This window comes from Harpia harpyja, chromosome 4 (assembly GCF_026419915.1).
Source record: "Harpia harpyja isolate bHarHar1 chromosome 4, bHarHar1 primary haplotype, whole genome shotgun sequence".
In the NCBI taxonomy this organism is placed as follows: domain Eukaryota; kingdom Metazoa; phylum Chordata; class Aves; order Accipitriformes; family Accipitridae; genus Harpia; species Harpia harpyja.
This window is the reverse complement of record NC_068943.1, coordinates 86125853-86152483: the sequence shown is the minus strand read 5'-3', so window position 1 is coordinate 86152483 and position 26631 is coordinate 86125853. Positions and strand designations below refer to the sequence as shown.

General features: G+C 51.6%; 2 protein-coding genes across 6 annotated transcripts in view; both read left to right on the top strand.

The window, feature by feature from the left end:
- STAT3 (signal transducer and activator of transcription 3) overlaps nucleotides 1-26631 on the top strand; it is an 81297-nt gene that overhangs the window by 39027 nt on the left and 15639 nt on the right. For 3 of the 4 annotated variants that reach the window (XM_052785506.1, XM_052785505.1, XM_052785504.1), the window contains exon 1: nucleotides 23968-24104. The gene's annotated coding sequence lies outside the window, so the exon portion shown is untranslated. Of the gene's footprint in view, nucleotides 1-23967; nucleotides 24105-26631 lie in introns of those variants that run through there. The other variant, XM_052785502.1, reaches the window with a different exon arrangement.
- CAVIN1 (caveolae associated protein 1) lies at nucleotides 34-23541 on the top strand. Of its 2 annotated transcripts, XM_052785534.1 has the most exons (3): nucleotides 34-252; nucleotides 4495-4958; nucleotides 20735-23541. In XM_052785534.1, exons 2-3 carry the CDS (start codon nucleotides 4539-4541, stop codon nucleotides 21398-21400), a joined length of 1086 nt encoding a protein of 361 aa, XP_052641494.1. In that variant the 5' UTR covers nucleotides 34-252; nucleotides 4495-4538; the 3' UTR covers nucleotides 21401-23541. The 2 variants fall into 2 exon arrangements, with proteins under 2 accessions (XP_052641494.1, XP_052641495.1); XM_052785535.1 differs by lacking the exons at nucleotides 34-252; nucleotides 20735-23541 and adding an exon at nucleotides 14034-15770 and having other exon boundaries at nucleotides 4332-4958.

The window sequence follows — 26631 nt, the reverse complement described above, 5'->3', positions numbered from 1 at the left end:
CGTCGGCGGGGCGGGAGGGGGCCGGCCCTCTCACCCCGCGCCTGGTCGCCCCGGGCCCGCTCCTCCGGAGGGGCTGGTGACGTCACCCTCCCGCCGCTGACGCCACTGGTGATGCCGTGACGCAGGCGGTGGCGTCACGGGCAGCGTGGCCGAGGCGCGAGGGCGCGGCCTGCCCTCCCCGCCGGGGCCCGCCCGGCCCGGCCCTGCCCTCGTTCTCCGTGAGGCGGCCGCGGGGACCAGCGGCGGCCAGAGGTACGGTCCTGGGGGGCCCGGGGCCGCTGGGGCGGGCGGCTTCCCCCAACCTCGGGGCTGGAGGGGGCGGCCCCGGGGTCCCCCTGGGCTCTGCCTCCCCCCTCCCCCCCGCCCGCCCGGCCCGTGCCTGGCCGGCCGCCTTCCGCCGGTTCCTGCGGCTCGGTTCTGGAGCGAGCAGCTCGGCCGAGCCCTGCGCCCGGCCCGTCGGCACAGCTGGGCGCGCCAGCCTCGCGCGCCGCAGCCTCGCGCGCCGCAGCCTCGCTGCCTTCCCGCCCCAGCTGGCCGAAATAAAAGTTTGCTGGTTGAGGTCAGTAGGGTTATGGGAGATGAAAGAGCGAACACTCGCTCTTCGGAGTCAAATCCAAGTGATGTACAAGCACACCTCGATGGAGGCGATCCCCTCCAGCAGCCCGAAGGCTAACCCATGGGTGTAGCACTTCATAGCATGGAAATCCAATTAAAGACAAGAAACCTCCCTGCCTGTCAGGGGTTTTCTGCACTAGGCTGGTAGTGGAAACATGGTTCATTGGGAAGGAAGCCAAAAATCACAGATACTTAAGTTAAAATACACTAAACTTCCAAGTACTTCTACTTACTGACCATGTCTTTGAGTAAATGCTTGGTCTTGATATGATTAAAAGAGGAGCTTTTGCAATAGCAAGAATACAATTTAACCACAGATCCCTTTTCACATGGTTGTCTTTGTTTTGAAAGCCCCTCACGGTGCACAGCACAGGGGAGGTGTGATGCCTCTTCAGGATTTGGGCAGGCATTTGCCTCCTTTGGAGTGGAGGATCCTAGTTATTACTGTGTGCTTATTTGTAATGCTCTGACAGAGAAGCACCCATGGGGGTGTGGGTGCTGCTCAAGCTCAGAGGAACAAATCCCAAGTGCTGCTCCTAAGAGGTCCTGTGAGACAAAGGACGACCTGCAGATAATGTAAGGAAATAACGACATCGTACGGGTCAGCGTGGTGGGCTCCAGTCACAGTGAATGACACCCTACGCCAGCAGGCTCAGGCCATGTTAGTGAAGCTAGTGGTGCTGCGTGATGGAAATGGCAGTGGCAGGGCTGCTAACACTCTCAGGTTTTGCTTTTATTCAGATATTTGACATCTCTCAAATTGATTGAGATGAAAAAGTGAGCAAGTTAGAGGGTTAAATAACATGTATCTTGTCATGGAATTAGTTTGGTGCCTACGAGGTGCATGGCAGTGGCCTATAAAACTGAATTCTCCTCATCTGTGGGATGCATCTAACAGTACAGAAAGCTGCACACATACTGCACATTTCCTCCCCCCGTACTTATCCCCAGGTCCTGGGGAAACAGGGAGGATAATTTTCTTTCTTTTTCTCTGTCCAGTCCATGTCCTCTGTACTTGAACTACAGGTGAAGGGATGAATTGCGTCAACTGCATCTTGGTGAAATTTAACTAAGAGTCAGTCCACTGCAAGCTAAAGCCATTCCTTATTTCTGGCAGGCCGAAAGCAGCTGTATCTTGCTATTTAAGAAGTTAGCTGAGCCATTTCGTATAGTCACAGGAACTTCCACGGACTGATGTGGAAGCAGATGCTGCACATTGTCATCCTTCATTGTCCTGCATACATCTGACAGAGTTTTTCTTTGAAGCTGAAATATGCTAGTTTTTGTTCGGACTGTCTGTTCCATGTCCATACAAAGAATTCAGTAGTGGTGCTATAAAATCACTGGAATATTGGAATGATCAGTAATATCTAAGGCATAGTGTAAGCGTGGAAGAGTCAAAGATCAAACTGTATCTATGGTACAACAAGAGCAACAAGAAATTGTTCATACTAGAAGAGATTGAGTCAAGAGTTCACTGTCCTGTGTGTTCAAGGCAGCGTGAAGGCACCAAAGGGGACGCTGCAGTTTGCCACCTATTGGCTTTTCCTGGTATGTCTCCACGGCAGAAAATGGCTGAAATGAAGTTAGTCCTAACATAGAAAATTACTCATCGCATTTTAGCTTGGGGTGTGATTGCTGCGTGCACAGCAAGCACTGAGTGTGGCACTTCATCTCTTCTACTGAGTATCAAGAACAAATATAAATTCCTGTTCTGTTGTTTTATCTGACTCTATCTAGATTGACCTACTCAGTCTGATTTTTTTAAATTATTCCCAAATGGGGAAACGAAGGCACAGAGACTGCATTGAAGTCACACATGGAATAGATGGCAGACCTAGAGAGAGTGCACTGCTCTGCTTGCATCCTGTCCTGTACCTGAAACTTCATAGCAGGTATCTGTGGAAATCCACTCTGAAGCAGATATCCCCAGTGAGAAACAACTGCAGAGCCTCAAAGCTATCTGGCTGCAGTGAGGATTTTTTTCATAGAACTGACTCATCAGCAGCAAACACTGGAAATAAATGCTCAGGAAAAAGGTCCCTCCAGGAAAAAACAGGGTATAGAAAAGCAACCTATTTTTAATACATGACATAATACCTATTGTGGAAGCCACACAGCACAATTTACTGATGCACAGTGAAACCAAATCTAGATCAATGGTGCAGTGTGGGTACAACAGCAGTAAAAAGCGAGCTGTCACATGGTGGAGAATACAGGGGCACGGAAAGTGCTGACTGTCATGAGCATTCATCATTAAACAATGTTGCTGTACATCTTGTTTGTGCGTTGTGGGTTTCCCAGCTTGTATGCTTGGAATTAAACATTTCTTCCAGCACTGTGTTGAGGTAGGCTGTGAGCCTGGAGAAACCAAGTGTTGTAGAGCGTTCATTTTATTTGCCAGCCTGTGGCAAATGGCAAGGGCGGGCTTGACCCCTGCGGGAGGCAGGATGTGCTGAGTATGAATTGCTTGTTGTCAAGGCTACAGGACAAGAGGGAAACGGCAGCCTTCCCAGTCTGCCCACAGCCCTTCAGCTGAGCCTGGAAGGGCTTTCTGCTGCCCAAGCCAGCAGAGGCTTCACAGCAGTTCTGTCCATGGGAGCTTGATTCCCTTGGCTGAGCCAACACCTGTGATAGTGAGGAGGGTCTCACCCAGGGTCACTCTCAAGATCTGAATTTTGCTTCTTTGCATTCCTGTGCTTGGTCCTGCTGGGTTGTCGTAGACAGTCTTTGGTAGCACCCCCCGAGTGTCTTCGAAGGCAGTAAGCTGGTGATGGCTCCATGAGGCATAAACTTCTGCCAACACTATATAAGACTCTATGAATTGCTTTCTGTCAATACTGAGGTTAAAAGTTAGCAAAATAAGGATTATTTCTTCCCCATGTTTTCCAAAGCAATATGTACTCTAGTAAGTTCTGAAACAATTAGTATTTTTTTTACCATTTTTTACCATTTTTAAAGCCTTATGTAACACAATGTATCTGCGCATTGCTTACAAGTACAGTTTTGCATGGCATATGCTGAAGCATGTCCCACATTTAAAAGTCTAGTGACTAGATTTGTCAATGGATAGAGGATTGCAGAGCTGAGATAGCTGCTTTTAGGTGGGAGTGGCCAGCTGCTTCACTTCAGGAGTGAATTGTATTTATTCTTTCTGTATTAAATCTGCATAGAGATGTGGTGCACACTGTATATATCATGTGTACACCTACTGTGTACATTCACACACATGGGAGCGTGCATTTTTATGATCCAGAAGTTATGTGCTGTAACTACTGAATCAAAATTGTAGCATTTCTTTAAAGTATTGAAAATCAGGCTGTCATGGTCCTGGAAAAAAAGCTAAGTATTGGCAAAAGATCTGAATTTTCCAGCTGAACTTTAACGTGTGCAGTTGTTTAAACCAGCCTTCCTTTAATGTATACAGCTGTGCCCAGATGGGATTGCTTTCTTCCCAGCAGCTTCCCGAGCCGTTTACTCAAGGTTTTTGTTTTTTCCTCTCATTGCTTATAGTGCCTTTAGACTTATGGTAAAGAAGAGGCAGTTGTAGTTTCAGAGCTTTGCATTCCTCGCTGAGCTGCGCCTGTGTTTGCATGCAAAGCCATTGCCTCCCCTCCAACTATTTTAATCATTTCAGAAAGGGTGGGTCATCAGGCATTTGGCAGCAGGCTCCTTTTATATAGCTGAGGTGGAGTCAGCCAATGACCTGCAAGCCTGGAAAATTTTGCAGGGCAGTTTCACTGGACGGCTTTGCAGAGCTGTGCCATTTGAATTTCAGCACAGACATCCACACACTGTGCTCTCCATTTCTGGCGTGTCTCCCAGCGCAGAGTTTAGCTGAGGCTCGGGTTTAGTTTTCCCTCCTCTCTCTCTCTGCAGTGACAGCTTCTCCGGGCTCTGCTAGCCAGGACTCCCAAGCGATCATGGAGGATACTACTTTGCAAATTATCGAGCCACCAACTGCTTCTGAGGCCTCAGAGGAGCAAGTGCCTGAAGAACCCATCAAATCAGACCAGATCAATGGTGTGATGGTGCTGACCCTTCTGGACAAGATCATTGGAGCAGTGGATCAGATCCAGCTGACCCAAACACAGCTGGAGGAGAGACAGCAAGAGATGGATAGCGCAGTGACCAGCATCCAGGGAGAATTGACCAAGCTGACAAAGGCACACACCACCACCAGCAACACCGTGAACAAGATGCTGGAAAAAGTGCGCAAGGTGAGCGTCAATGTGAAAACCGTTCGGCAGAACCTGGAAAAGCAAGCTGGGCAGATAAAGAAGCTAGAGGCCAATGAAGCGGAGCTTCTGAAACGCAGAAACTTCAAAGTCATGATCTACCAGGTAAGAAGCTATTTCACGACTTCTTTATGTCCTGTTAGTGGGTGTTTTCTTTGCTAAGGGTTCTGTCACACTGCACGGTCAGTCCATTACTCACCCAAACTCCCCTGACTGTCTGGCGGTCCCAACTGAGGCGGGTCCAAAGCAGATCTCTCATTCATGATTTAACATTGTCTATGTGTTCTAAGACAAGGTTTGGTAGAGTTGCTACATTTAACAGGAATTGTAATGAAGATAATGAGAATGGCCCTAAGCACTCATTGCAATGGACCAGAAGTATCGAAATAACCTGTTTTTTTCTGCTTAGCTAAAAAAAGAACAAGAATGCACTGGGTTCTGGAAGGGGGTATTGTAAATTTGTCTGTCAACATCTTTTCTACTGAGGGGCAACATGTGTATTGCTACGTGGAGAGCGATAGTATTTCAGATTTGTGACATGCATCTGATAACAACAAGAGACAGTAACCGCAGCATCAGGGTTAATCTCACTGACTAGGACAGATAGAGGCATTAGAGAAAATACAGAACAGCTCCTTGAGCTCATTAGTACTCGGGTCTGCCGTTGTGCTTGTACAGATTTTCACATTCTTTTTTCTGCAACCTGCAAGTCTTGAATCTTCTAGTTGTCTGGTTTCAATAACAGCTTTGGTTTGCTTGATGTTCAACCCCTGCGCTAAGTGTTGGATTTTTCCTTTAATGTTAAACAAGAAGAAAGAGAGGAATAGGTTTTTGTCATTTTTCCTGTCTGGAGTTAGTCTTCCTTATCAGACCAAACTCTTATATTGGGCCACGGAAGAAAAGTGAGGTGAAATAGTTAATGGTTCAGTTAGAAGCCTCTGGGTTAATAATAGACAGCATCAGGGACAAATAGAGAAGCATCTAGTGCTGATCACAGGAGGAGAGAGAAGAAAAACAGAAAAAAAGGGAAAACACTTCTTAGAGCAGGGTTTTTGAAGGGAGAGCTGATCATAATAGGCTCAGGAATCTCACAAGTACGGGAGCCTGTGTAACTCTGTGATTCAGAGCTTAAGCATTTGTAGTTTTATCATGCCTGAAAGCCTGAAATACTCAAGGCTGTTCAGATCATACAGACAACCTAACCACTTTTTTTTTTTTTATTACAACCTCTTTGTATCAGGCTTTTGGGGGAGGATAGAGCTGTCCATGGAAAAATAAAACAGAACTCTAAATGTACTGCAGAAGCAACAAACATTGCAAAATGAAAAGAGTGAAGGGAATTGTTTAAACATAACATTCCTTGTGGATTACGGAAATAGGTAGGAAGCTGGCAAGCTTCTACATCCTTTGGAAGCATCCTAAACATGGGCAGATTGTCATTTTGTGAGCTGTTCCTTTTGCTTTGCTGTCGCTTATGAATATTGAGTAGAGTTTGAATATGAAAAAGCAATCCTGCTTCTAAAGGAAATCAGGGGCAATGCGCTTGCTGATGTAATGAGGACAGAACAGCCTCCAAGCGAATCAGTTGACAAGGGACTATGGCAGGAATTTTGTGAATCAAGAAGATATTAGGAAGAAAAAAGAATTATTTGTAATTTGGAACAATTTCCCAGCATGGAATTTAGTGTGATTTGACTGGGAGGCCACAGAGCTCAAGTGAGAAATTCTCCAGGTTTGCTTCTGTGAAATGGAGCGTTTTGCGCCCTCATGGAAATCCTCGCACTTCTGCGGGAAGCCTTAGTAGACCATGCCACAAAGGGTAAGGATCCAGTTCTGGGGAGGCCAAAGGTGTGGCAGCAGGCGTGCAGGCTTGTGAAGGGCACTGCTAAGGCAAATGAAGGTCTCTTTTGCAGGAGAAACTCTTGATTGTCTCTTAATTTGGTGCTTAAACTGAAAAACAAAATCCATGATGGGCTTTTGATGTTAGATGGATACTAGAAAGAAATAGGCAATAATAATACTAATGTGCCTGAGTAACAAATACTTTTATCAATAGTAGTATTGTGCTGCATTACTGTGGCAAAGACAGACCCATACAATGAGAATTCAATGGCCAGACACGGACCACAGGGAATCCCCTGGAAGAATGGGGTATATTTTTGCAGTCTTCTGCAGTACCGCTCTTTCCTGCATACGATGGAAGCATAGATTTTTGGTCAACAGAGAATGTTTCTAAATTATATCAATCTACAGTCTGTCTCAGAGCTACACTCATTATTATTTCTCATATAGAAAATAGGGTTGCTTAATAGTTGCATTATTCTGTAGATTGTGCTCCATAAAAACGTCATTGTGTAATTTTCAATATACAGAAACCTGAATTGTATGGCTTGGTGTAAGGAATAATAATCTGTCATATATAGGAGTCTCTCTTATTTGTGGAGACCTTTTATTCTGAAGAAGTTAAACATTTTGGGGGCTCTTGGAAGTTTTGCTTTTGGCTTTGGGGGTTTTTATTCTGCCTTGTTTTTCCCTGGGAGGGACAGGATTTTTAGAGTTTGTGTCTTACTGTAATTATGGACATGTCATTCTTCAGAAATTCCTAACACAGGCTGCCTGTGGGAGTTGCACAGCAGATTTGCAAAAACATCAGGTTACAATTTTGTGTCCTGAAATATTCATATGAATATTTTATCACTGTCAGTAATTCTAGGCACATCAATGACAAGAGTGTTACTTCGTCTGGGATTATGCAAAACAGATAATGCTAACGCATTTAAATCATAAAACTCTATACAGAAGGAAGTGATATTTTTGTGTGTACATTGTAAAGGCATTTATCAAATTGAGGATGATGTTCAGCTGCTTTACTGATATTGAACAATGCTATTTGTTGCAAGAAGCCTTGTTGATTCCCGCTGGATTACCCGTTTATTAATGTCATCCTATGTTTCAGTATTAATACTCATGAAATTAAAAAAAAAGTATCGAGAGTCTATAAAACCAAAACTTCATGATGGGCTCCACCCTGGGGGTCTAAATGAGGAAAATTCAGTGTGTTTTCCTAACTGTGTCTTATCATTAAAAAAAAAAATTATGAAATAACTCTTTTCTAATTCAGTGTTTCGCTTCTCAAAACCCACTACCTATCAAAGTTTATGTTACTTTCTTGATAATGTAATTAATTCTGTGATGGTGAGCAACATTATTATTACTTTCTAACTCAGAAAAAGCTGCCTTTAGAAAGCTGTGATTAACTTTCCTGTGCAATTGCATTTTCAGTTGCTATGGCTAAAAATGCAAAGATTTATTAGTCTTTTCTTTTGGAGAACAAGAAATAAACTTGTCTTAAGAGACATAAAATATTACATAAAACCAGCGGTGGCTATTTTCAAGCAAGAGAGCTGAGTAAAACAGTAGTCATGCTCTATAGGGATTTAATATTGCATGATTCTGCGGTATGAAGAAATAAAAGGACGTAAAGATAAATCAGCTCTTTACCAGTTATAGATGTTTGATTATTCTCTCAGCGTTGAATATTTAGTCTCCAGCAGTTATGGACGGACTATTTCAGGAGTGCAAATAAGACCTTTTGGCACCTTGGGAGAAGAGGTCAAACTACGTACGAGGGTTGTATTTTGCTAGCTGTTAGATTAGGAGGAAATGAAAATCAAATTTTATTCAGGGAAAGCTTGACCTATCGAGATGTGACCTAGAGCACATCAGCCTGTGTAGTTTCAAACTTTGGGGGAGAAAGTGCAGAACTGAAAATCACTTCCCCTGGGGCTAGCTAAGGGCGAGGCATTAAGGAGAATGTTTACGGGCCGTTGCTCGCAGTCACGTATATACGTGTGCGCGCTTTCTCACTGGCTCACTCTCTCAAATATACTTTTACCTTATTTTGCCAGGAGCTGGTCTGATTTCTACCGAGGTAAGAGTTTTTGTATCGACTTAACGTAGGGAATTAGATCAATTCTTGAGAATAAAATTTGAAAAAACCCACCCCCCTCCAAATTACCACATCTTTTTTTTTTTAAAGCTTGCCTACCAAAGCAAAGGTGACAGACTTTTGACAAGCTGCTGTGTAAACAGAAGTTCAGTACTCTTACCGTAAACAGGACTTGCCTTCCTAAAAAGTCTGATGTCAAGTGACTTATTAGCAGCCCATGGGAACAGAGCTCCTCAGTGCTCCCTTTGTGCCGTCTGTCCTGGGCTCCCGTCTTTCAGAGAAATTGGGACATCAACACATTTAGTTAGAGTGGTTGCTAATAAAAACAAACTGAAGTGACTTCATCCCAAATCTCCTGGTTTTAGGATACAAGAATTCATGATTAAATAATGGATGTCCCATGCAAAAAGCTACTGCTCTAAAACCAGACAGCATGCCACATTCATCTGAAGAACGGCACGTGTCAGCACTTACATAAGCACAGCATTTTTCTTCCAAACACTTTTCGACAATTAAACTTATTCCTGCAAATGTCAGAGGCCTGATTTTCTTACAGCCAGACAAATGCTTGCAGCACTCAGCGCACAAATTGAGTATTGAATTTCTATAGTGTGCTGGTCCTTTATTTTGAGGCTCATGTGGGCGCCGAGTTCAAGGGAAGTCTGGCTCATGATGCACGGCATTGTTTGCTGGAAAGACAGAGGCCTTTGTCGAAGGTGTATGGACAGGCTGCTCCCCACACTGTCAGATTCGGGGGCTCCTGCGGGGCTCTTCTGCTCTTCAGGTGACTCCAGCGGCCGCTCAGAGCCTCGCAAGATGTGGAGTTTCTCTGGGAAGGGCCAGGTGGTTATGAGAGTAGGGTAGAACATGAATCTCAGCCGTACAATGCGTAGGGTAGGTAGGGGTGGACAAGGAAATATAAATAGCACAGCTTGGCTTTTGTGCCTTGAGTGGGCCTTATACGGACGAGAGCAACAAGAGCGTCGTTCGTGGGGAGGAGGGGTGAATTTCAAACCCACACATTAATGTGACAGATTTGGGGGTCACAGCTGAATTGTCTCATTTCTAGGTCTGTGCTCCTCAGAAGAGAGCATGGAAAAGAACGTGAACTCAGGGGTCTGATGAGAAGCACGGGGCAGGGGGCACAGGGTGTACAAACCCATGTACCGCAGCCACTGCACCCACTGCCCCTGGGCTGCAGTCTTTTGCCACGTCCTAACAGTATGTCAGCTGCCCCGAGCTACGGTTTTGTTTCAAATTAATCATTCTGAAACAAAAACCTTATGAGTCTAATGACAGTAGAGGGTTCATGAGAGCCAGCGTTATCTGCAGTCCCAAAGAACAGCCTGTGTGGGTTACATGCCTTGAATTCAGTGGAGCTTGTCCAACTACAAGCATTAAAGAATAAATAGAAATTTCAAATAAAATTTGAATGACAGTACTGGGGGTAGGGATGGACACTAGGCACCCATGTTACACTTTTCCTGCAAGACCAGTTGGCTCTGTGAGCTCAGGAGCACTCTGTGCTTGAACTTGAGTACCTCTTTGGATCCGGAGCCGCACTGTGTGTAGCATCACTTTTTCCCAGTGGTTCACTGCAGAGATTTGCATTGCAGCAGCCAGTGGTTTTTGTATTTATTTTCTGATAATACTTTAAAATAAAAGGCTGGTTTAATTTTGCTGTGAATCCACTCAAAAGCAGCTCTCTTTGTAGCCACAACAGTTCTGATCCCAGGTTCAGCAGAGGATTACTGTGAGCTTCTCGCTGGTGGGTTTGTGCATCAGCAACCTGCCAAATCTAAAGAAATGCCTCATCCAGTGACATCTGGTGTGGTCGATGGGGACAGGATATTCCTCTGGTGCTGTATTTGCTTTTGCTTTATTATATTCTTAATTATGTTCTTAAACGAAATACAAAAGAGAATTAATCATTGAGCCTTTGTTAAAAACCACAAAAAATCTGAATCATACAAACTGATACTCGTTAAGAGTTAATATTGTTCGTCTTTGATCCTTTGTCTTTGTTGCTGGAATACAGGGGTCTTAGCCCAGAAAGCTATTGTATCTTCCCTTCTGTTCTCCTGCTTTTGGCCACAGATGTAGCAAAATTAGAGGTGAAAAAATGCCATCCCAGGGGAAGGAAAGAAATATTGTTCACCTCAACTCCTTCAGGCTGCAGCGCTGAATTCAGCTGCATGTTCTCTATCCATTGTAAGGAGCACCATGCTAACATCCTGATGTGCAAAGAATCCTTCATATTCTCTGCACGTTACTGAATTATAAGAGTCTCAAGATAATTATTCACAGGAGACTAAGCCTTAAAAAAATTTCAGGATGTTAGTAGCTCTCACTTCCAGGATTTTTCTTAGTGCAGATTATCAGTCTTTCTACCGAAAGACAGCTCTGGAGCATGGATTTCTCTTTTGCAGCCAGGAATCAACTGCATTAATATTTCATTGCTTAGGTATTATTTATCAGCAAGTAGTGCCAGGACTGTTTGCTTTGCTGAAATCCTTTCAGCATTATAGTTACATACTGAGCTGTGCGGCAATAAATTGTCTGAGAGCAAAGGGCCAGAGACTGCTCGGCCAGTTGGGTTAAGGCTAGATCGGATGATCATGGCTCATGAAAATAAAACCAAAGGTAATATTCCTTCTGATCACATATTCTTCTCTCAGGCCTCTCTTGTGCCTATCAGCAGTGGATCTAAGTATCCATTATGATGTCTGTGTGATGCCAGTGGGGCCACTGCACACGGGAGTATAATGAAGTGTAGAATTTGCCAGCCGTGCTCACTGGGCTAGGTGGCTGGAGCGCTGTAGTTTCCAATGAGATTGTGGCTCATTTACCCATTCTTAAGCTAGATATGAGCCCTCAGCAAAAATAAATTAACCCATCATGGACACACAGCAGGAAAAACTCTCCAAGACCGCACGTAACCAAGTTTGCAGGTCTGGGATTAGAAACCCCAAAGAATTCAAGAAGCCAGTCAGTACTCAGACTGTGCCTCTCTCTGGAAAGATGCAGTACCATTACTCTCCAGTGTACCCTGGGTGCAAGTTTGACCGGTAGATGGTTAAAAGCTGCCTAGTGTTGCAGGCACTGCAGGACACTGGAAGGGTGTAAGCATCGTGGGAAAGTGGTAGTCCTGCATATTATCTCCATTTCCCCAATTTTATGTAAATGCGAATGCTCTGTAGCTGGCATGTGTCCCTCTGCGTCCTTCAGCATTGCTCACAAGGCAGGCACTGAGCCTGCTGTGGGTGACTCACTGCGCGCTGTCACCCCGTCCCAGCTCCAGGCAAGGCACACAGTTTCTGCCGGGCGGGACGAGCGAGCAACCACGCTCAGTCTAACACAGCCATTTTTCCAAAGAACGTACTGCTTGACCTAGGCACAGATTAGGTGAAACTGAGGGCTGTTCCTGCATCTTTGCTGAAGCTGCTTTTTGCTACACTACCCAGAATTGTTGTGTCCTGTCCCTATCTAAGTAATGAGTAGAGAACTATGCAGTCTCCACTCTCTAAGGTACTGTGATGCGTCTGTCACCCAGGTAAAGCATGGCAACGACTCAGGCTTTTTGGCAACATGCTTAGCCCTCTTTTATCCTGTTTGGGATAATGTTGTCCTCTTGATTCTGCAAGATCTTCTACAACTTACAAAGTGCCTGAAGAACTGTGGGTCCATTATCCAGCTGCAAGATAAGACAAAGACCAGAAGCAAAGATGCTCAGTGTCAGTGAGGGAAAATCAAATATTTAGAATAAAAAGTCTCAGGATGTTTAGTCTATAGGTTTATGTGAGGATGCAAATGGCAGTGTCATCACAGATCTATCTGCAAATCATCTGTAATGCAAACTCGATCTTTACTGGTTTGCTGTTCAGAAATAGCTCTGGAGTTATTAATCAGTTGAGACAGGTTTATCTGGGAGGAGCAGTTCTGAGAGTAAAGCCAGTTCTACAAACAGACTGATAATAGGATCAAAACTTTTTTTTGCTGTCAGAGGAAAAAAAAAAAAAAGCCTTTTCACTCTGCAATCTATTTACTTCTCTGTTTCCTACAGCCCTGCCTTTCTTCTGACTCACTGTTAGGAAACAGCACTTTTCTAAACACAGCCTCCTCCTCTCCCTGTGTTGTTCCTCCCTTGCTTTTCACCATCAGGTTTGAACTAGCTCCAGTGTCTGTACCATGCTGCTCATTCTCACCACCTCATGAACAAGATAACAGCCTTTTAGGACATAGCTTCCAGGACATAGAGTAACTAGACGTGCCTGATAGAAAAAAGTGTCAGGAAGATTGCACAATATGCAAAATTACTGAGGGTAGAAGGACTTCTGCTAGTCAGGGAGATACTGCTTGAGAACAAACTGGCTTATCCCTTTCACATTTACTTAATCCCAACCTATTTTGCTTTTTCCCGCCATATTTTAGATCTTTTCCTTTGTCTCAGCAGTATTCTTTGGTGACTTCTTATTGCAGGATTTGGTAGTCTTCTCTCTAAGGCCTCGAGGCTTCTCTTTTTATGGACCTTTTGGCACTATTGGAGATAAAATCTGTCCAACCTTTGGAACGTAAGAATTGAGGCCATGCCTGATTTTGCAGTGAGCGTGTTTGCTGTGTCACTGGGTATAGATGTCTGTAAGCTGCTGGGTATTGTCCAGTGTTGGTGTAGGTCAGTACGCTGACAAAACCAGCGGATGGAGTTCTGGAATCACGCCTGGCTGTTTTGATCTCTCCAGCTTGTGTATTTGAATTAATAAACACAGGGATTTCAAATCACTATCTTTTCATAATCTTACACATAGAAGCAAACTCTGCTTTCAGCTACACCACAGAAGTCGGAGATACCTCCAGAACAGCTGACATCAAACCACTCTGTGAACAGCAGTGTGAAAAGAGAGCAGAATCTGGCCCTATGGCTGTGTTCAGTGTAAACATGCCTGAAACCATAGAAGGGATTCTGCATCTCCTAGGACCTGCCGTAAATTAGGGAAGGACACTCTTCCTTCTAATAAATCTTTGCTGACTGTCTTTTCTGTCAAAGTTTGCTACCTGGCTTCTCCCTTTACTAAAACATACCCCTGTGCCTTTTCTCTCTGCCTGTTCTCATGCTAATCTGGATTACTTTGTTGGCGATGTTCCTGATCAGATTCCCAGTGGGGGGGACAGGTAAGCTTTTCCATTGTGCTTCCTTTCCGCCGGCCATTGAAATGCAGTTTTCCTCGTCTTAGCCCAAGAAGATCCAGAGTGTGCGCTTTGAGTCTTCGCCAGGGACTGCCCTCTGAGCTGTCTCCAGGAACGGTTCCCTCTGCCCGCGCTGCGGAAAGTGCCATGGCCCAAATCAGCAGAAGACATGCGAGGAGGCAGCAGTTTAGGGCCTCAGCAGGAGTACCCCCTGAAGATCACTTTGAACCTCTTCTGAAACTCTGAAAGCTGCTGATTCCAGAGCCTTTGCCTCTCCGCCTGCTTGTGGCTGCTGCAAGCCTTCAGACCTGGAAGGCTGATCTTTCAGTTGGCAGAAATGCCTCTGCTTGTTGACTAATCTGCTTGCTGCATGCTGCTGCCCTAGTTATAATGGATGGTTAGGAGCTGTGACTTTCTCTCAGGCATTACAGGACTTGTTGTGTGCTACTTCTGCAATCTGGGAGGCAGGAATTGCTGTATGGCTTGCATGAAGGGCTAGTAGCCAGAAGCAGTTGGCTCTGCTGACGTCCGCTGTGACTGGGCAAATCCTACCCATTTTCTGAGTCTCAGTTTCTCCCTCTGAAATAGAGACCTGGTAATACCTACCTCCTCAGGCTTCTTGTAAGGTTTAGTTTATAAGTGTTTGTGAAATGGTTTGAAGTTGTTTTAAATAGATAAAGGACACGCAGAGAGCACAAACTGTGTGATGTAAAACTACAGTTGTCTCAGGTAGGCAATGCAGCATCCATTTCTGTTCAGTGGCAGCCCCCCAGCGCTGTTCACTAGGAGCTAGGCTTCTGCACACAGGCTGGAGCCGGTGGTGACTTGAACTGCTCTTTATCTAACACTTATCTCATGCCACAAGGACTGCTGGTGACAGCACAATGCCCTGTTAGCCTTCCTCTTATTGTGTGGCTACTGGAGAAAATACCCTAAGCTCCAGTTGCCTGCCCTTTGGGTGGTCATCCACTGGTGTGAGCAGCACTGTCCGGTGGGAACGGCCACGTTGGTCGGTGGACAGGTCTGCCCTGGGAGCCAGGTGAAGGTGAACTCAGCCCGGGAGTCTGGATCTCTGGGGGAAGGCCAGGGAAAACTTCTTTTCAAGGAGAGTGACAAGATTTTTTTAAAAGGCAGGGTTTTGTGATATAGCAAGAGAGTCTGATAGCAATACAATCTCCACAGACGTCTGTTCCAACAAGGCACTGGTGAAGAAAGCACAGCCCTCTTCTGTGCAGGGCATCTTTACATCCCTGAGCTCTGCTAGGCTGTGGGTGCTTATCAAGTGTGTTGCTGTTACTTACGAATAACTGAATCTTCCTTCCTGTGACACTGATGGAAGGTCAGCACAGAAAGCATCCTCTAAGGACTGGCAGAGCAAAACAGTTATCATGGCAATGGGAGAGCAGAACTTTTTCTTCTCTGGCAGGGCTCAATCTGACCTGGAAAGCTGTCTTCTGCCCAGATGCTTTCAATCCTCCCGCAGCCTCCCCCAGGCCAGAGCTTGTCTGACCTGCCCTGGGAGGGCAGAGGAAGGGCTGGCGTGGCGCAGGAGGTGCAGCAAGCTCCGGCTCACCCAGCAGTAGTCAGGATCAGCCCTTTTTGGTCATAGCAGAGCCTGGGGATGTGAGCTGGCCGTGTTCTGCATGTTACGGCTGCATGTCAACCAAATTCAGCTGTTTGTGCTGTTGCAATTGTGTAAAAATAACTGAACAAAATGAATTGCAGATGTGATTAGCATGCACGTGTGAAAAATCTTCCATTAAACCTTCAAACTGGAGGTCGGATTGGCTGGGAGTTCTGGGACTCTGTTTTTTACACACTTACAATAAGAGCCTCTTCAAGAGCAATCCAGGAGGCCTTCTTGCATTTTGAGAGTGTTCCCCAGATTTGCTGGTGATTCTGCAGTGCTTGAAGAGCTCTGCTAGGCTGGGAATGCAGCTCAGCTTTGTGTCTCATTGGCCTTTTATATGACAGGGGAAGTGTTTACATGTGTTGTAGCAACCAGGCGGTGTGTACATGACCATATGGGGCTGCCTGCGTGACTCACTGCAAGGGAACTTGGGCTTCAAAACAATGTCAGATAAAAAGCCCGCTTAGCAGAGCAAGGCAGAGGCTGGTCGGCCGGGTAGATCTAACGGCTCTGAATTGTTTGAGGTAGGAGAAATACAGAGCAGCCCAGCGCCCTGTCAGCTGGCAGCCAGCTGCCTTTGATGCTGGGTACAAGCGCCGGGGCCCCGCCGAGTGCCCACAAGGTCTGCAGGCCGTCGGGCTGCCAGTCCCATCAGCTCTGCCAGCGGGAGGGAGCTTCCCAAAGTAAACCGCTTCCCCAGGGCGGTCTGTGCCGAAGGGACAGCACAGCTGTACGTGTCCGATTGTGAAATGGGCTGGGGGGTGGCACACTGCAAGTGGGCAAAAGAAAACTAGAACTTGGATCAGAGCTGAACCTTTGTGTGAAGCACATCAGATGGCAGCGAGCTCAGTCCCAGCACACACGCAGATGCCGCCTGTCCTTCTGCTGGGCGTTGTTCTGCTTTGTGCACACAGCAGGAAGATTTTTCTTCTGCTGGTATAAAAATCTTCTGAGAAATCTTGTTTACCCACTGTTTTTGTGCCAGCTGGATTCAAGCTGTCTTAGAGAACAGAACGGGTTTGCGTCTGCTGACTGGGAGCCAGGGTTTGAATGCCCCAACAGGCAGGGATGCCAAGACCCAGGATTTTGGACTCGCCCACTTCAAGGGTCAGTGTTTTCCCAGTAAAAATAGAGTAGTTGGAATGCCTGGTGTTAAAAATGTGGCTCATCTGGATGAGTCATGAGTGAAATAAAGTGCACAGACCATAGTGCCTTGTCCAGAGCAGGGATTTGTGTAGCAACCACCCGTAGGCCCAGGATGGTTCTTGATTGTTCAAGTGAGGTCCCATTGTCCTCCCCCGCAGGCAGACACTCTGTCTGTGTCTGTAGGCACACTCTGCCCACAGCCGGCAGTGCCCCTTCTCCACAGCAGAAACACCTCTCAAGCAGGGAAGAGGAGACCCTTGGTGGCATTTGGGCAGTGCCTGGGTGCGGGTGGGGAGCTACAGACTAGGGATGCTCAGCAGCAACGTACTTGTCCCCATTAAGACGTGCCAGAGCTGTTGGTTGTTCTTGCACCAGCTGTCCTGTGCATAAGCCAGAGCCCGCTAAACCAGCAGGAATGCTCCCTAGATGCAGGTGGGCTTTGAGTCAGGAAAGTGACCCATGGCACACACTGCTGAAAATCTACCAGCTGTCCTCCAGCTGGTTATCTACGGCTTGGATAAGCAATCAGATTGAGGAGGAGTCAGGGGAAAAAAATGCAGGAATTATACCAGGCATAGGAAAGAGAGACGCACTATCTGGGGGCCTTCAGCTGGCCTGACAGCCCTGCAGCGGGCATGCTACCCTGTCACCCTGGCCCTGCAGGAAAGGGGCCGGGTGAAGGTTGCAAAGGGTTTCCTAAGCGCAGCTGGAGAAGAGCTCTCGGAAACAGTCTCAAGGGGGGAGGTTGGGATTGGAGACATCCTTACTTATGGGAATAGCTGTGCACCCTCTTTGTCTCTGTGTTTGAGCAATGAGGGTGCCTCACGATAGAGGCGTGAGCAGAGTCTCAAGTCCATGAGCACTGCTGGGCTGGGGCTAGAGCAGCTGCCTGTGGGGACGGTGCGTGGGACAGCAAAAGCGTGGGTCTGTACATGAGTGCAGTCTGTGGGAGTTAGGATCAAACAGCCGGGCAGTTGCTGTTCTCAGGGCTGAAGTGGCAGGGATTAGAGAGCTGCACTGACACTCTTAACAGGGGTTGCTCCAGCTGTCCCATGTAGCAGGAGCTGCTGCTTGCCACGTCTTCACGGTTGTGAGGCAAGAGTTGCAGGACGCTGCCGAAGTTGGATGGATTTGCTGGTGTAACAGGAGGAAAAGTGGTTATTTATGTGGCAGACATAGAGTTTTTGAGGTGGTGTTTCTTTCTGCAGACACATGTTCTGAAGCTAACAAGGGGCTGATAAGTATCTGAGTTTGCAGGATATGGCCTGTTTCCAGTGACAGTCGTGCCAGGCGAGAGGGGGATGCCTTTGTTCTGGCTCATTGTGTTGACTCGGAGGGAAGGAAGTAGCTGGAGTTCTGATGTTCTCAGCTGGCGGGGCAGGATCCCCAGGAGTCTCTGGGATTGCTCCAGCAGGTGTTGTTGTGGAGAACAGGATCCCTGCCTTCCTAGTGATGTGGATTTGTTCTGGACTGACCTGACCCTCTGGAGAGCATGTGTATTGTTTTCTCCTGAAGTGGCTAATCAAATGAAGAAAACATATGTTGGCCACTTCACCTTAATCTCCAGAAAGTATTTGGGACCTAAGCTGTGATCTGGAGGGTGAAGAGCTTTGCCCAGCGCAGCTCTCTGCTCTGAATAAAACCCAGAACAAAACCCCTGCTTTGGCAGACTCTGTGTTTTGACCATGGACACTGCAGCCCATGTCGCCTTCACTGAGCCCAGTGCTCCACAGAGCTGACTTCTTACTGTTTACAGAGTTTTCCCCAGATGCCCTCATCTTTCCAGAACTTCAGCTTGCCCAAGGAACAGCACTGTCGTGTGCTTGGGGAAGGATGAGAAAGCAGCTAAAAGCATCTGAATTTCACCCAGGTGAAGCTGTGCTGGAGTCACATATTCAATAAGCTTATGTCAGTTCTCGAGTGGTGTAAGGGAAAGAAGAGCTGGGGACAGCATAGCTGGCCAAGCCGAGCAGCCCCACGTCTGCAGAGGGACCGTCCTGTCCTGCCTCCGACCATGGGCTTAGGCCAGAGCAGCAGCGTGGTGGTGACCTTGGTCACCTGGAGCAGCAGCGCGTCAGCGTGGTGGTGGGAGAGCGCTCACGGTGCGGGCATGCCAACACGCCGTCCCTTCCGGCACTGCGTGAGGGATTGGGACGTCCTCTGCCATGCCAGCGCCAGAGAAACCTGCGCAGAAGCATGGCTGGAGTTGGTGTGGCTCTTCGGGGCTGGGCCTCAGTGGCTGTTTTGGCAGTTTGACCATCACGAGCGTCCTGGCTCTTGACATCTTCGTAGCTTGTTAGCTTGCAGCTGCATTGGTGCAGTGGCTACTGCTGTGCAAGCATGACACACAGAGCGTGCAGCCTTGCACGGGAGGTGCCATGGCAGATTCACTCTCCCGGGACACAGGGCAGCTCCACTCCCGGCATCCCCAAGCTGGGCAAAGGCGAGCCACGCATGTCAAGCACTCGGGGTACCCCGGGGTCTGCCCTTGATTTCACTGGGCCCTGCTCCTGCCAGTGTTGGACTGGGATCCCCCATCCTTGCTCTGTTCAGCTCCTGCCTGCCCTGGGGCTGGAAATGGCACCCAGCCATCCTGCTGCCCAGGCTTTTTCCAAATCTCAGCCCAGCTTCTCCACTTTTTGCGTGCCTGTTCCACGCACTGCCTTTTGGCTGCTGCTGGCTTTCTGACAGCGCTTGTCTCAGCAGCTCCACGCTTCTCCGCCCCAGCTCTGTAGATTAAAACCCCTTGGGCAATAAATTTCTAAGCCGTGGGCCGCAGCCCCGCAGCTGTGACGCTTTGTACAGTGATGGGCTATTTCCAGCCTGTCCTGGGAACAGAGAGGTGATTCATTGCAGCAGGGACGCACGCTATGTGCTGCTCAGATGAAAACCAATCCCACTCCAGACCTGTGCTCCTCTCCTGGGCACATGCTTGTCCTCTGCCACTGGGATCAGAAACTTGGCTGACCCGGAGGAGTGGAGAAGCTGAATGAATTTACCCCCTGTCCCGAGTAGAGACAGCGTAACCTTGCAGACCTAGCTGTGTGAGTCGGGGCTGCTGTCTCCTCTGTCTTCAGATACAGGCTCGGACAAATTCCCCAACTTATTCCCCAGCGGAGAAATGGGAAAAACAGGGCGGCCTGCTGCATCCCAAGAGATGTCCCAGCCCCACATCTGGATCCTGCAGGCCTTGGGAAAGTCTGAGTGCAGACTGGGGTTGGCCAGCCCAGCGTGTGCACGCCAGGCAGCGTGGCCGGACACCCGGCTCCAGACTGTGCTGCCATCTGCAGCCCAGCACCGCGCTGTGCCCGGGGCCACCGCGGGCCGGACCCTGGCCAGGCCGGAGACCTGGGGGTGGCCAGCGGTCTTACCAAGAGAAGACCACCCATGGGAAGGAAGCTGAAACGCCGTGGGCTGGGGGGGTACGGGAAGGGCTCTGGGCAGGCGCTGGGGAGCAAGGGGGCACCGCGTCGCTCCAGTGGGTTCCCTGCGCCCCTCCACGGCAGGATGCGGGCAGGGGGTTTCGTGGGGCCAGGAGCAGGGAGCGTGCGATGGCCAGGTCCTGGGAGGATGATGATGAAACTGGAGGGGACGGGATTGTGACAGGGGCACAGGAGGAAGGGAAGAGTCTCCAGTTTCAGTGCTGGCTTGCCTCTTCCTGCACTGCTGGAGTCACGGATGGGTTTGGAACCAGCCCAGAGTGAGCAGAGCTGGTATACCTGAGCTTAAATACAGCAGAGCTCTAAGCTGCCGCGGGTAGGGCAGGTCCTCCTTACAGTAATTTATCAGGTGCACTAAGGGAGGATGAGCCCAGGCCTGACATCGCCTGGGTCTGCTTAGCCGTGGGTTGTAGCTGTGCTTCTGCTCTGCAGCACTGCCGGGCGGGGGGGGGGGGGGGGGGGGGGCGGCTGGCTCCCGAGGCTGGAAAGGCTGTGTGTGTGTGTCTCACTGGCTCCGCTCTGTGTCTTGCAGGATGAAGTGAAGCTCCCATCTAAACTGAGCATCAGCAAGTCTCTAAAGGAGGGTGAAAAGCTGGAGAAGGAAGGCGAGGGCGAGGAGGTGCCTGTGGGTGAGGACCATGGAGAGGAGGACCATGTCCAGCTCTCCTCGGATGAAGAGGTGGAGATTGAAGAGATTATCGAAGAGTCACGGGCAGAGCGCATCAAAAGGAGCGGCATGAAAAGAGTGGATGACTTTAAGAAGGCATTCTCAAAGGAGAAGATGGAGAAGACTAAGCTAAAGACCAAGGAGAACCTGGAGAAGACCCGCCACAACTTGGAGAAGACCCGCCACAACCTGGAGAAGAGGATGAACAAGCTGGGCACCAAGATTGTGACTAACGAAAGGAGAGAGAAGATGAAGACCTCTCGGGACAAGCTGAGGAAGTCTTTCACCCCTGACCACACCATCTATGCCAGGTCCAAGACAGCCGTCTACAAAGTGCCACCCTTCACTTTCCATGTCAAGAAAATAAGAGAGGGTGAGGTGGAAGTGAAAGCCACGGAGCTGGTGGAGGTTGGTGGAGAGGAGGGAGAAAACTCGGATCTGCTGCGTGGTGAGAGTCCTGAGATGCACACGCTGCTGGAGATCACGGAGGAGTCCGACGCGGTACTGGTGGACAAGAGTGACAGCGAGTAGGACAGGCTGCAGCGCGGAAGGGTTGTGGACGACGGCTGAACACATAATCACTCACATTTCGAGATCTCTCTCTGCCCTGGTGCCCCAGGGAAAGTGTACACGATGCGTATTTACTACCCTGCAGAGCCGACGCCAATCCCCTGCCTGCTTGGACAAGGTGTATTTTATATTTTAGTTTTAGCACACAGAAACATTAGGAACACGGGACTGTTTTTCTTACACTGTTAAATCACCCTTGGAGACCATTCCTGCCGCAGGCTGCGTGAGAGCCTTCTAGCACCAGACCTGAAGATGGGCTTTGAGTGACGGGGACCCAGTCCAGCTGGAGAGTGCTAAAACCAAGATAACGGCTGTACACCTGGAAAGCTCAAGTGTTCTCCATAAGCAAAGACCTGGTGTCAAGAAAGCTTCCTGCCAAGCAGCCCGCCAGCCCACACCACCCCAGCTCCCTGTGCCAGGCTGCACGGCCATCTCTGCAGGCAGGAAGACTCCCAGCACCCAAGCTGGCCACCCCTTCGGGGGAGCAGAGGAACTGTGATGCACCCAGTGTGCGGGAGGGAAGAGCTGAGCAAGTCCTGCTGATGGGCAGAGTGTGGGCGAAGCTGAGCCAGCCGCGTGGCATGCAGGCGGGTCTGCTCCTCTCTGCCCTCCCGAGGACCGGATTACGTGGCGGTGCCTAGGACGGCTTCGCTGAAAAGCCACCCCGCTGCCGGGACTGCCGCGGGTGCCTGCGTGCACATCACACAGCCGGGGTCCACTGTTCCTCCCCACTGCGCTGGGGCCGTTGCTGTGACAGCCCCGGGGCTGCGGCAGGAGCAGCGCAGGCCACACGCTCCCCTGCCCGGGTTACAGATCTGGCTGCCAGAGGCCCAGCAGCCGTGGGCGAGTCCTTGCCAGGGCAGGGAGCACCGTGGAGGTGGGGTGCTGGATCTGGTCCCTCCACACCTGCAGGGGTGGTGGCAGCAGGCAGCAAGGTACATGCTCGCTGCCCAGGGAGAGGGGATGTGCAGGCAGCTGTGCTGAAGCAGCCACCACTGGCTGCAGCTTGTTTCCAGAAGGATATGGGATGTGCTGATGCTATGTGAGGATCTTGACTGTCAGAGAGCAGCCTTGACACCGGTCCAGCACCGGACCTTGAGTATTTCTGAGCATCTGCTTCCTCCAGGGGTCCCGGCACGGCTCAGGCTCGTGCCCAGGTCCTGCGCTTTCCTCCCCGTTTCCCGCTTTCTGCAGCTTCACTCCCTGTCCCCTGCAGCAAGGCAGCACTAGGATAGCACACCGCAGCTTGAGGGCACTGCCCTGGCTCAGCCCAGGGCTGCCACGCTCCGGCTCTCATGTAGGCAGCCACCACCGCAGCACGACCCAGCCCTGCAGGAGCAGGCAGCGAGGCAGGAGGCTGTGTGCCTCGGCGGCTTCGCCCGGGGAGGCTGATCCTGGCGGGCAGGCGAGGGAGGGACCCGGTCGTGCTCATCCCCGTCTGCTTGCTGGGCTCAGCCCTCCTCTGTGAGCGCAGTCGCTTTCCTCCCCAGCCCGCTCCCCCCAGGCAGCAGGGAGGGCTGCTGTTGCTAACATAACCGAATATATAAACTTGCTTTTCCTCTAAGAATTATTTTCCTTCTTATTGTCTACTGCATCCAGCCTGTCCCTGGCCCAGGGTCCCGTCCCGGTGCTGGCACCGCCACAGCCAGCATCGGTGCCCGGCAGACACCTCCCCAGGGCCGTGCCGCCGCCGCCATCGTCCCCAGAGGTGCGCCCATGCCAGGCCCGTGTGCCGGGCATGCGGCGGGCTGGGGAACGGCAGCGGGCGGCCCCGGAGGCTCCCGGTCGGGCCGGGGGCCCTGCCTCCCCCCTCGGGGGCAGGGGACACAGGCTTTTGGCCACCCGCAGCTCCTGCCCGGCCGTTCCCAGCCCAGCACGGGCCCGCAGCCCGCGGGTCGCCTCCCCCCGCAGGGCCCACGGGCGGTTTTGACGTCGGTATTTCTTCTCACGGAGCGGCAGGGCCGGGCCAGCTGGCCCCGAGGGCAGGAGGCGCGGGCGGGCACAGCCGCCGGGGCGGCGGGAGCCCGGAGGAGCCCCCCGGCCGTTCCCGCGGCTGCGTCCCGGCGAAGCAGCGCAACTAATAAAGTCTCTTTTCTAAACCACCAGCGTGCAGCCTCTTCGTGGCGGCGGCCAGCGCCTCGGGGGGACACCCCCGCGGGGAACGGTACGGCATCGCCCCACGCGGGGTCGCTGCCCGGCGCGGAGCACAGGGCCCGCCCGCGGCGGCGCTGCCCCTTTAAGAGGCGGTGGCGGCGGCCGCGGGCCGCGCGCTGACGTCAGGGCGCTGCCCGGAACTCAGCTGGGTTTCCCGCACGGCCGTTCCCGGCAGCCGCCGCCCCCCCCGCCGCGCCGCCCCCTCCCCAGCTCCGCCCAACGGCGGGAGGCGGCGCCGTCCGGGAACAGCCGGCACGGGGCAGCCCCCCCCCCCCGCCCCGCCGCGAGCCGTGACGAGGCGCTGGGGGCGGCCGCGCTGATTGGCCGTCACGGCCTGTCCCTCGCAGGGGCTGCGGGAGCGCCGCGCCGCTATTGGCCGCGCTCGGCGTGACGCGAGGGGTGGGGCGGGGCCGGGCGGGCAGCAGGTTTCTCGTCACTCGGGCAGGGTCCGGACGCGATCGTCGCCGGCACCGGGAGCCGCCGCCCCGCCCCGCCCCGCCCGGGACCGCCGGTGAGCGGGTGGGGGGGGACGGGACGGGACTGTGGGGCCGGGGACCAGGTGCCGGGAGGCTCGGCCAGGGCCGCCGAGTGCCCGGGCCCGCTGCTGCTGAGCCCCGGGGGCAGGCTGGCACCGGGGAACCGGGTGTCAGGGCCCGGGTGCGCAGGCCCGGGGCTGGGTGTCCGCCGGGGCTAGGTGCCCGGGCCCGGGGCGCCGGTATCCGCCCCCCCCCCTCCCCGAGCCGCTTTGGGGCCGGGGCTGCTCACCTCGGTGGGGCTGAGCCGTGGCGGGGGGGGGGGGGGCACGGCTGCTGCCGCCGCCGCGGTAGCCTCGGTCCACCCCCGCCCGGGGTGGCGGGGGGGCCGCTCCGGCAGCGCCTCCGGCCCGTCGGGTGTCTGCGGGGCCGTCGGGGCGGAGGGCGCAGCCCCCAGCCGCACGCAGCGGGGTCTTTCCCGGGAGCCTCCCCCGTCGGCCGGGGCCTGTCCCTGCCCTCGGGGCCGGCGGTTTCACTTTTGCTGGGAGGCGGCAGCTGGTTCCCGCTGCGGCCCGTCCCGGCGGCCGGGCTGGGCCTGGTGCCGCCGCGAGCGGGTGCCCAGCAGCAGGTGAGGGCAGCACCCCGCGCTCCCGGGGTAGTAGCAATTGGGGAGGTACTAATTAACCTAAACCTCTAGTCTTGCAGCAAATGGGATTTTTTTCCTTCCCGCAGTTCCCAGCAGGCGCAGAGCGAGTCCTGGCTGGGTAGGGGCAGCTCCCAGAAGCCGGTGAGGCTCCGAGCTCCCACGGCACTGGCGTCGTCGTGCGCTGCGTGCGGGGTCCCCGCTCCCCAAGCAGCGATGCAGAGCTGGGTCCGCTGGTGAAGCGTGCTTACACTGCGCAAACCCCAACAGAGGGTTCAAAGCCTAAATGGGCTTATCGGAGAGCGAGAAGCATCTGGACTGGTAGGGCCCGAGGAGCTGCTGCCTGGTCTGGTTTTGGTGAGCCCGGATGGTGGGCTCTCACACGGTCCGTGTGCTTTGGGGGGGTTTAACTGTAGGACAGCCCTTGGGCCGCAAACTCCAGATTGCCTGAGCAAGGGTTCAGGACAGATGTTGATGCAGCCTGTCCCAGTGGTGAAATGTTCATGCTGATGAAATGACTCGTAACCAAGACTGAAAGCCTAACTGAGGGTCCTGCACCTGGGCAGACCAAGGCTTGAAGACCTGATTGACCTCTCTAGTAGAGCTGTGAGCTCAGGGCTGCAGCTTTAGCCACCCCTTGAACAGAACTGCTCAGCAATGTCTCGCTTGGGGGTCTTCTGCCTGGAGCAGGCTTTGGTTCGATAACAATCCTTGCCAGCAGTAGATGTGAGGCAGGGTGGCCGAGGAGCAGGTGCAGAGCAGAGCTGTCGGGTCATGCATCTCGGGTGAATATGAGCCGTGTGGCCGAGTCGCCCGAGTGCTCTGCGGGTGCTGACAGCTCTGCCCACCACTCCTGCCTGCTGCCGGCCTCCGCGCTGCCTGTCAGCTTCCCACCACTCAGCACAACACTGTCCCATGGTGTGCGTGACTCCTGTTCCACAGGCTGCCTGTGCACACCCATGTGCGCCTGTTGGAGGGGCGCAGCTGGAGGACCGGCAGTGTGGGGGGAGCAGGGGTGGCCTCCCAAGTGGGGAGGGTGGGCTGCCCTGGGCCCACTCCAGAGAAGGTCCCTTCTGCATCTGCAGGGTACTGTCCCTGCCTGTGTGTGCACCTCAGGGCAGTTGACCCCATTTCCACCCTGAAAGTGATTGCTGTCGCTGTCACTCCCCAGTGCAGCCTCTTCTGCTGTTTCCTGTGGATCTCTCGGAGCTGCTGGAGTTGTGGTGGCAGAGGACAGGAGGGGTGTGCGGCTGGGCATCCTCTGCCCTGGGGGGGGATGGTGACAGCATTACTCGCAGCTTCTGCAGTGAGAGTTATGTGGTGGGATGGACCCTGGAGAGCTGCTGAGCTGCAGTGAGGAACAGCCAGCTGTGGCCTGTGGGTTGATCAGGAAACTCGGTGCTGTGGCTGCGAGGTCTCCCAGAGCCTCCATCTGCCCTGTGCTGTCACCCTCTTCTCCTTTCACAAATCTCTGCATCGCTGCTCTGTTTTTCCACCTCCAGGGCTGGCTTTGAAAACACTCCAGAGGAGCCGAGCCAAGTTATCCTAATAGCCTTTTCAAAACTTGCTCTTGTGTTTGCCTGGAGCAATTAGCTGCTTTGTTGTAGAAGAACAGTTTTTCATCAGCCTGTTGTGTGGAAGCTGGGGCAGTGAGGCACCTGGTGTCAGTGCAGCAGTTTGTTGGAAAGCCGGGGCTCCCATGAAGCGTTGTTGATGGCATCTGTCATGAGTCTGTGATGCTCCCACTGGTGATAACTCTGTTAATGTGACCTATGCGGTGCTATCGGTAACTGAGCTTCCTCCTGCTCGTGACACTGCAGGGGATGAGAAGTGCCACAGTCCTTTCAAGGCCCTCTCTGGTGATTCCCCCCATACGCATTGCCCCGGGGGTCATTGCTGCTTGTTGTGGGGGCACAGGCGAG

Excerpts from the sequence above, each read along its gene's own strand:
- CAVIN1 (XM_052785534.1), top strand. The coding sequence starts at position 4,539 with ATGGAGGATACTACTTTGCAAATTATCGAGCCACCAACTGCTTCTGAG. Across the intron at positions 4,959-20,734 it reads TCAAAGTCATGATCTACCAG|GATGAAGTGAAGCTCCCATC; the intron begins GTAAGAAGCTAT and ends TGTGTCTTGCAG.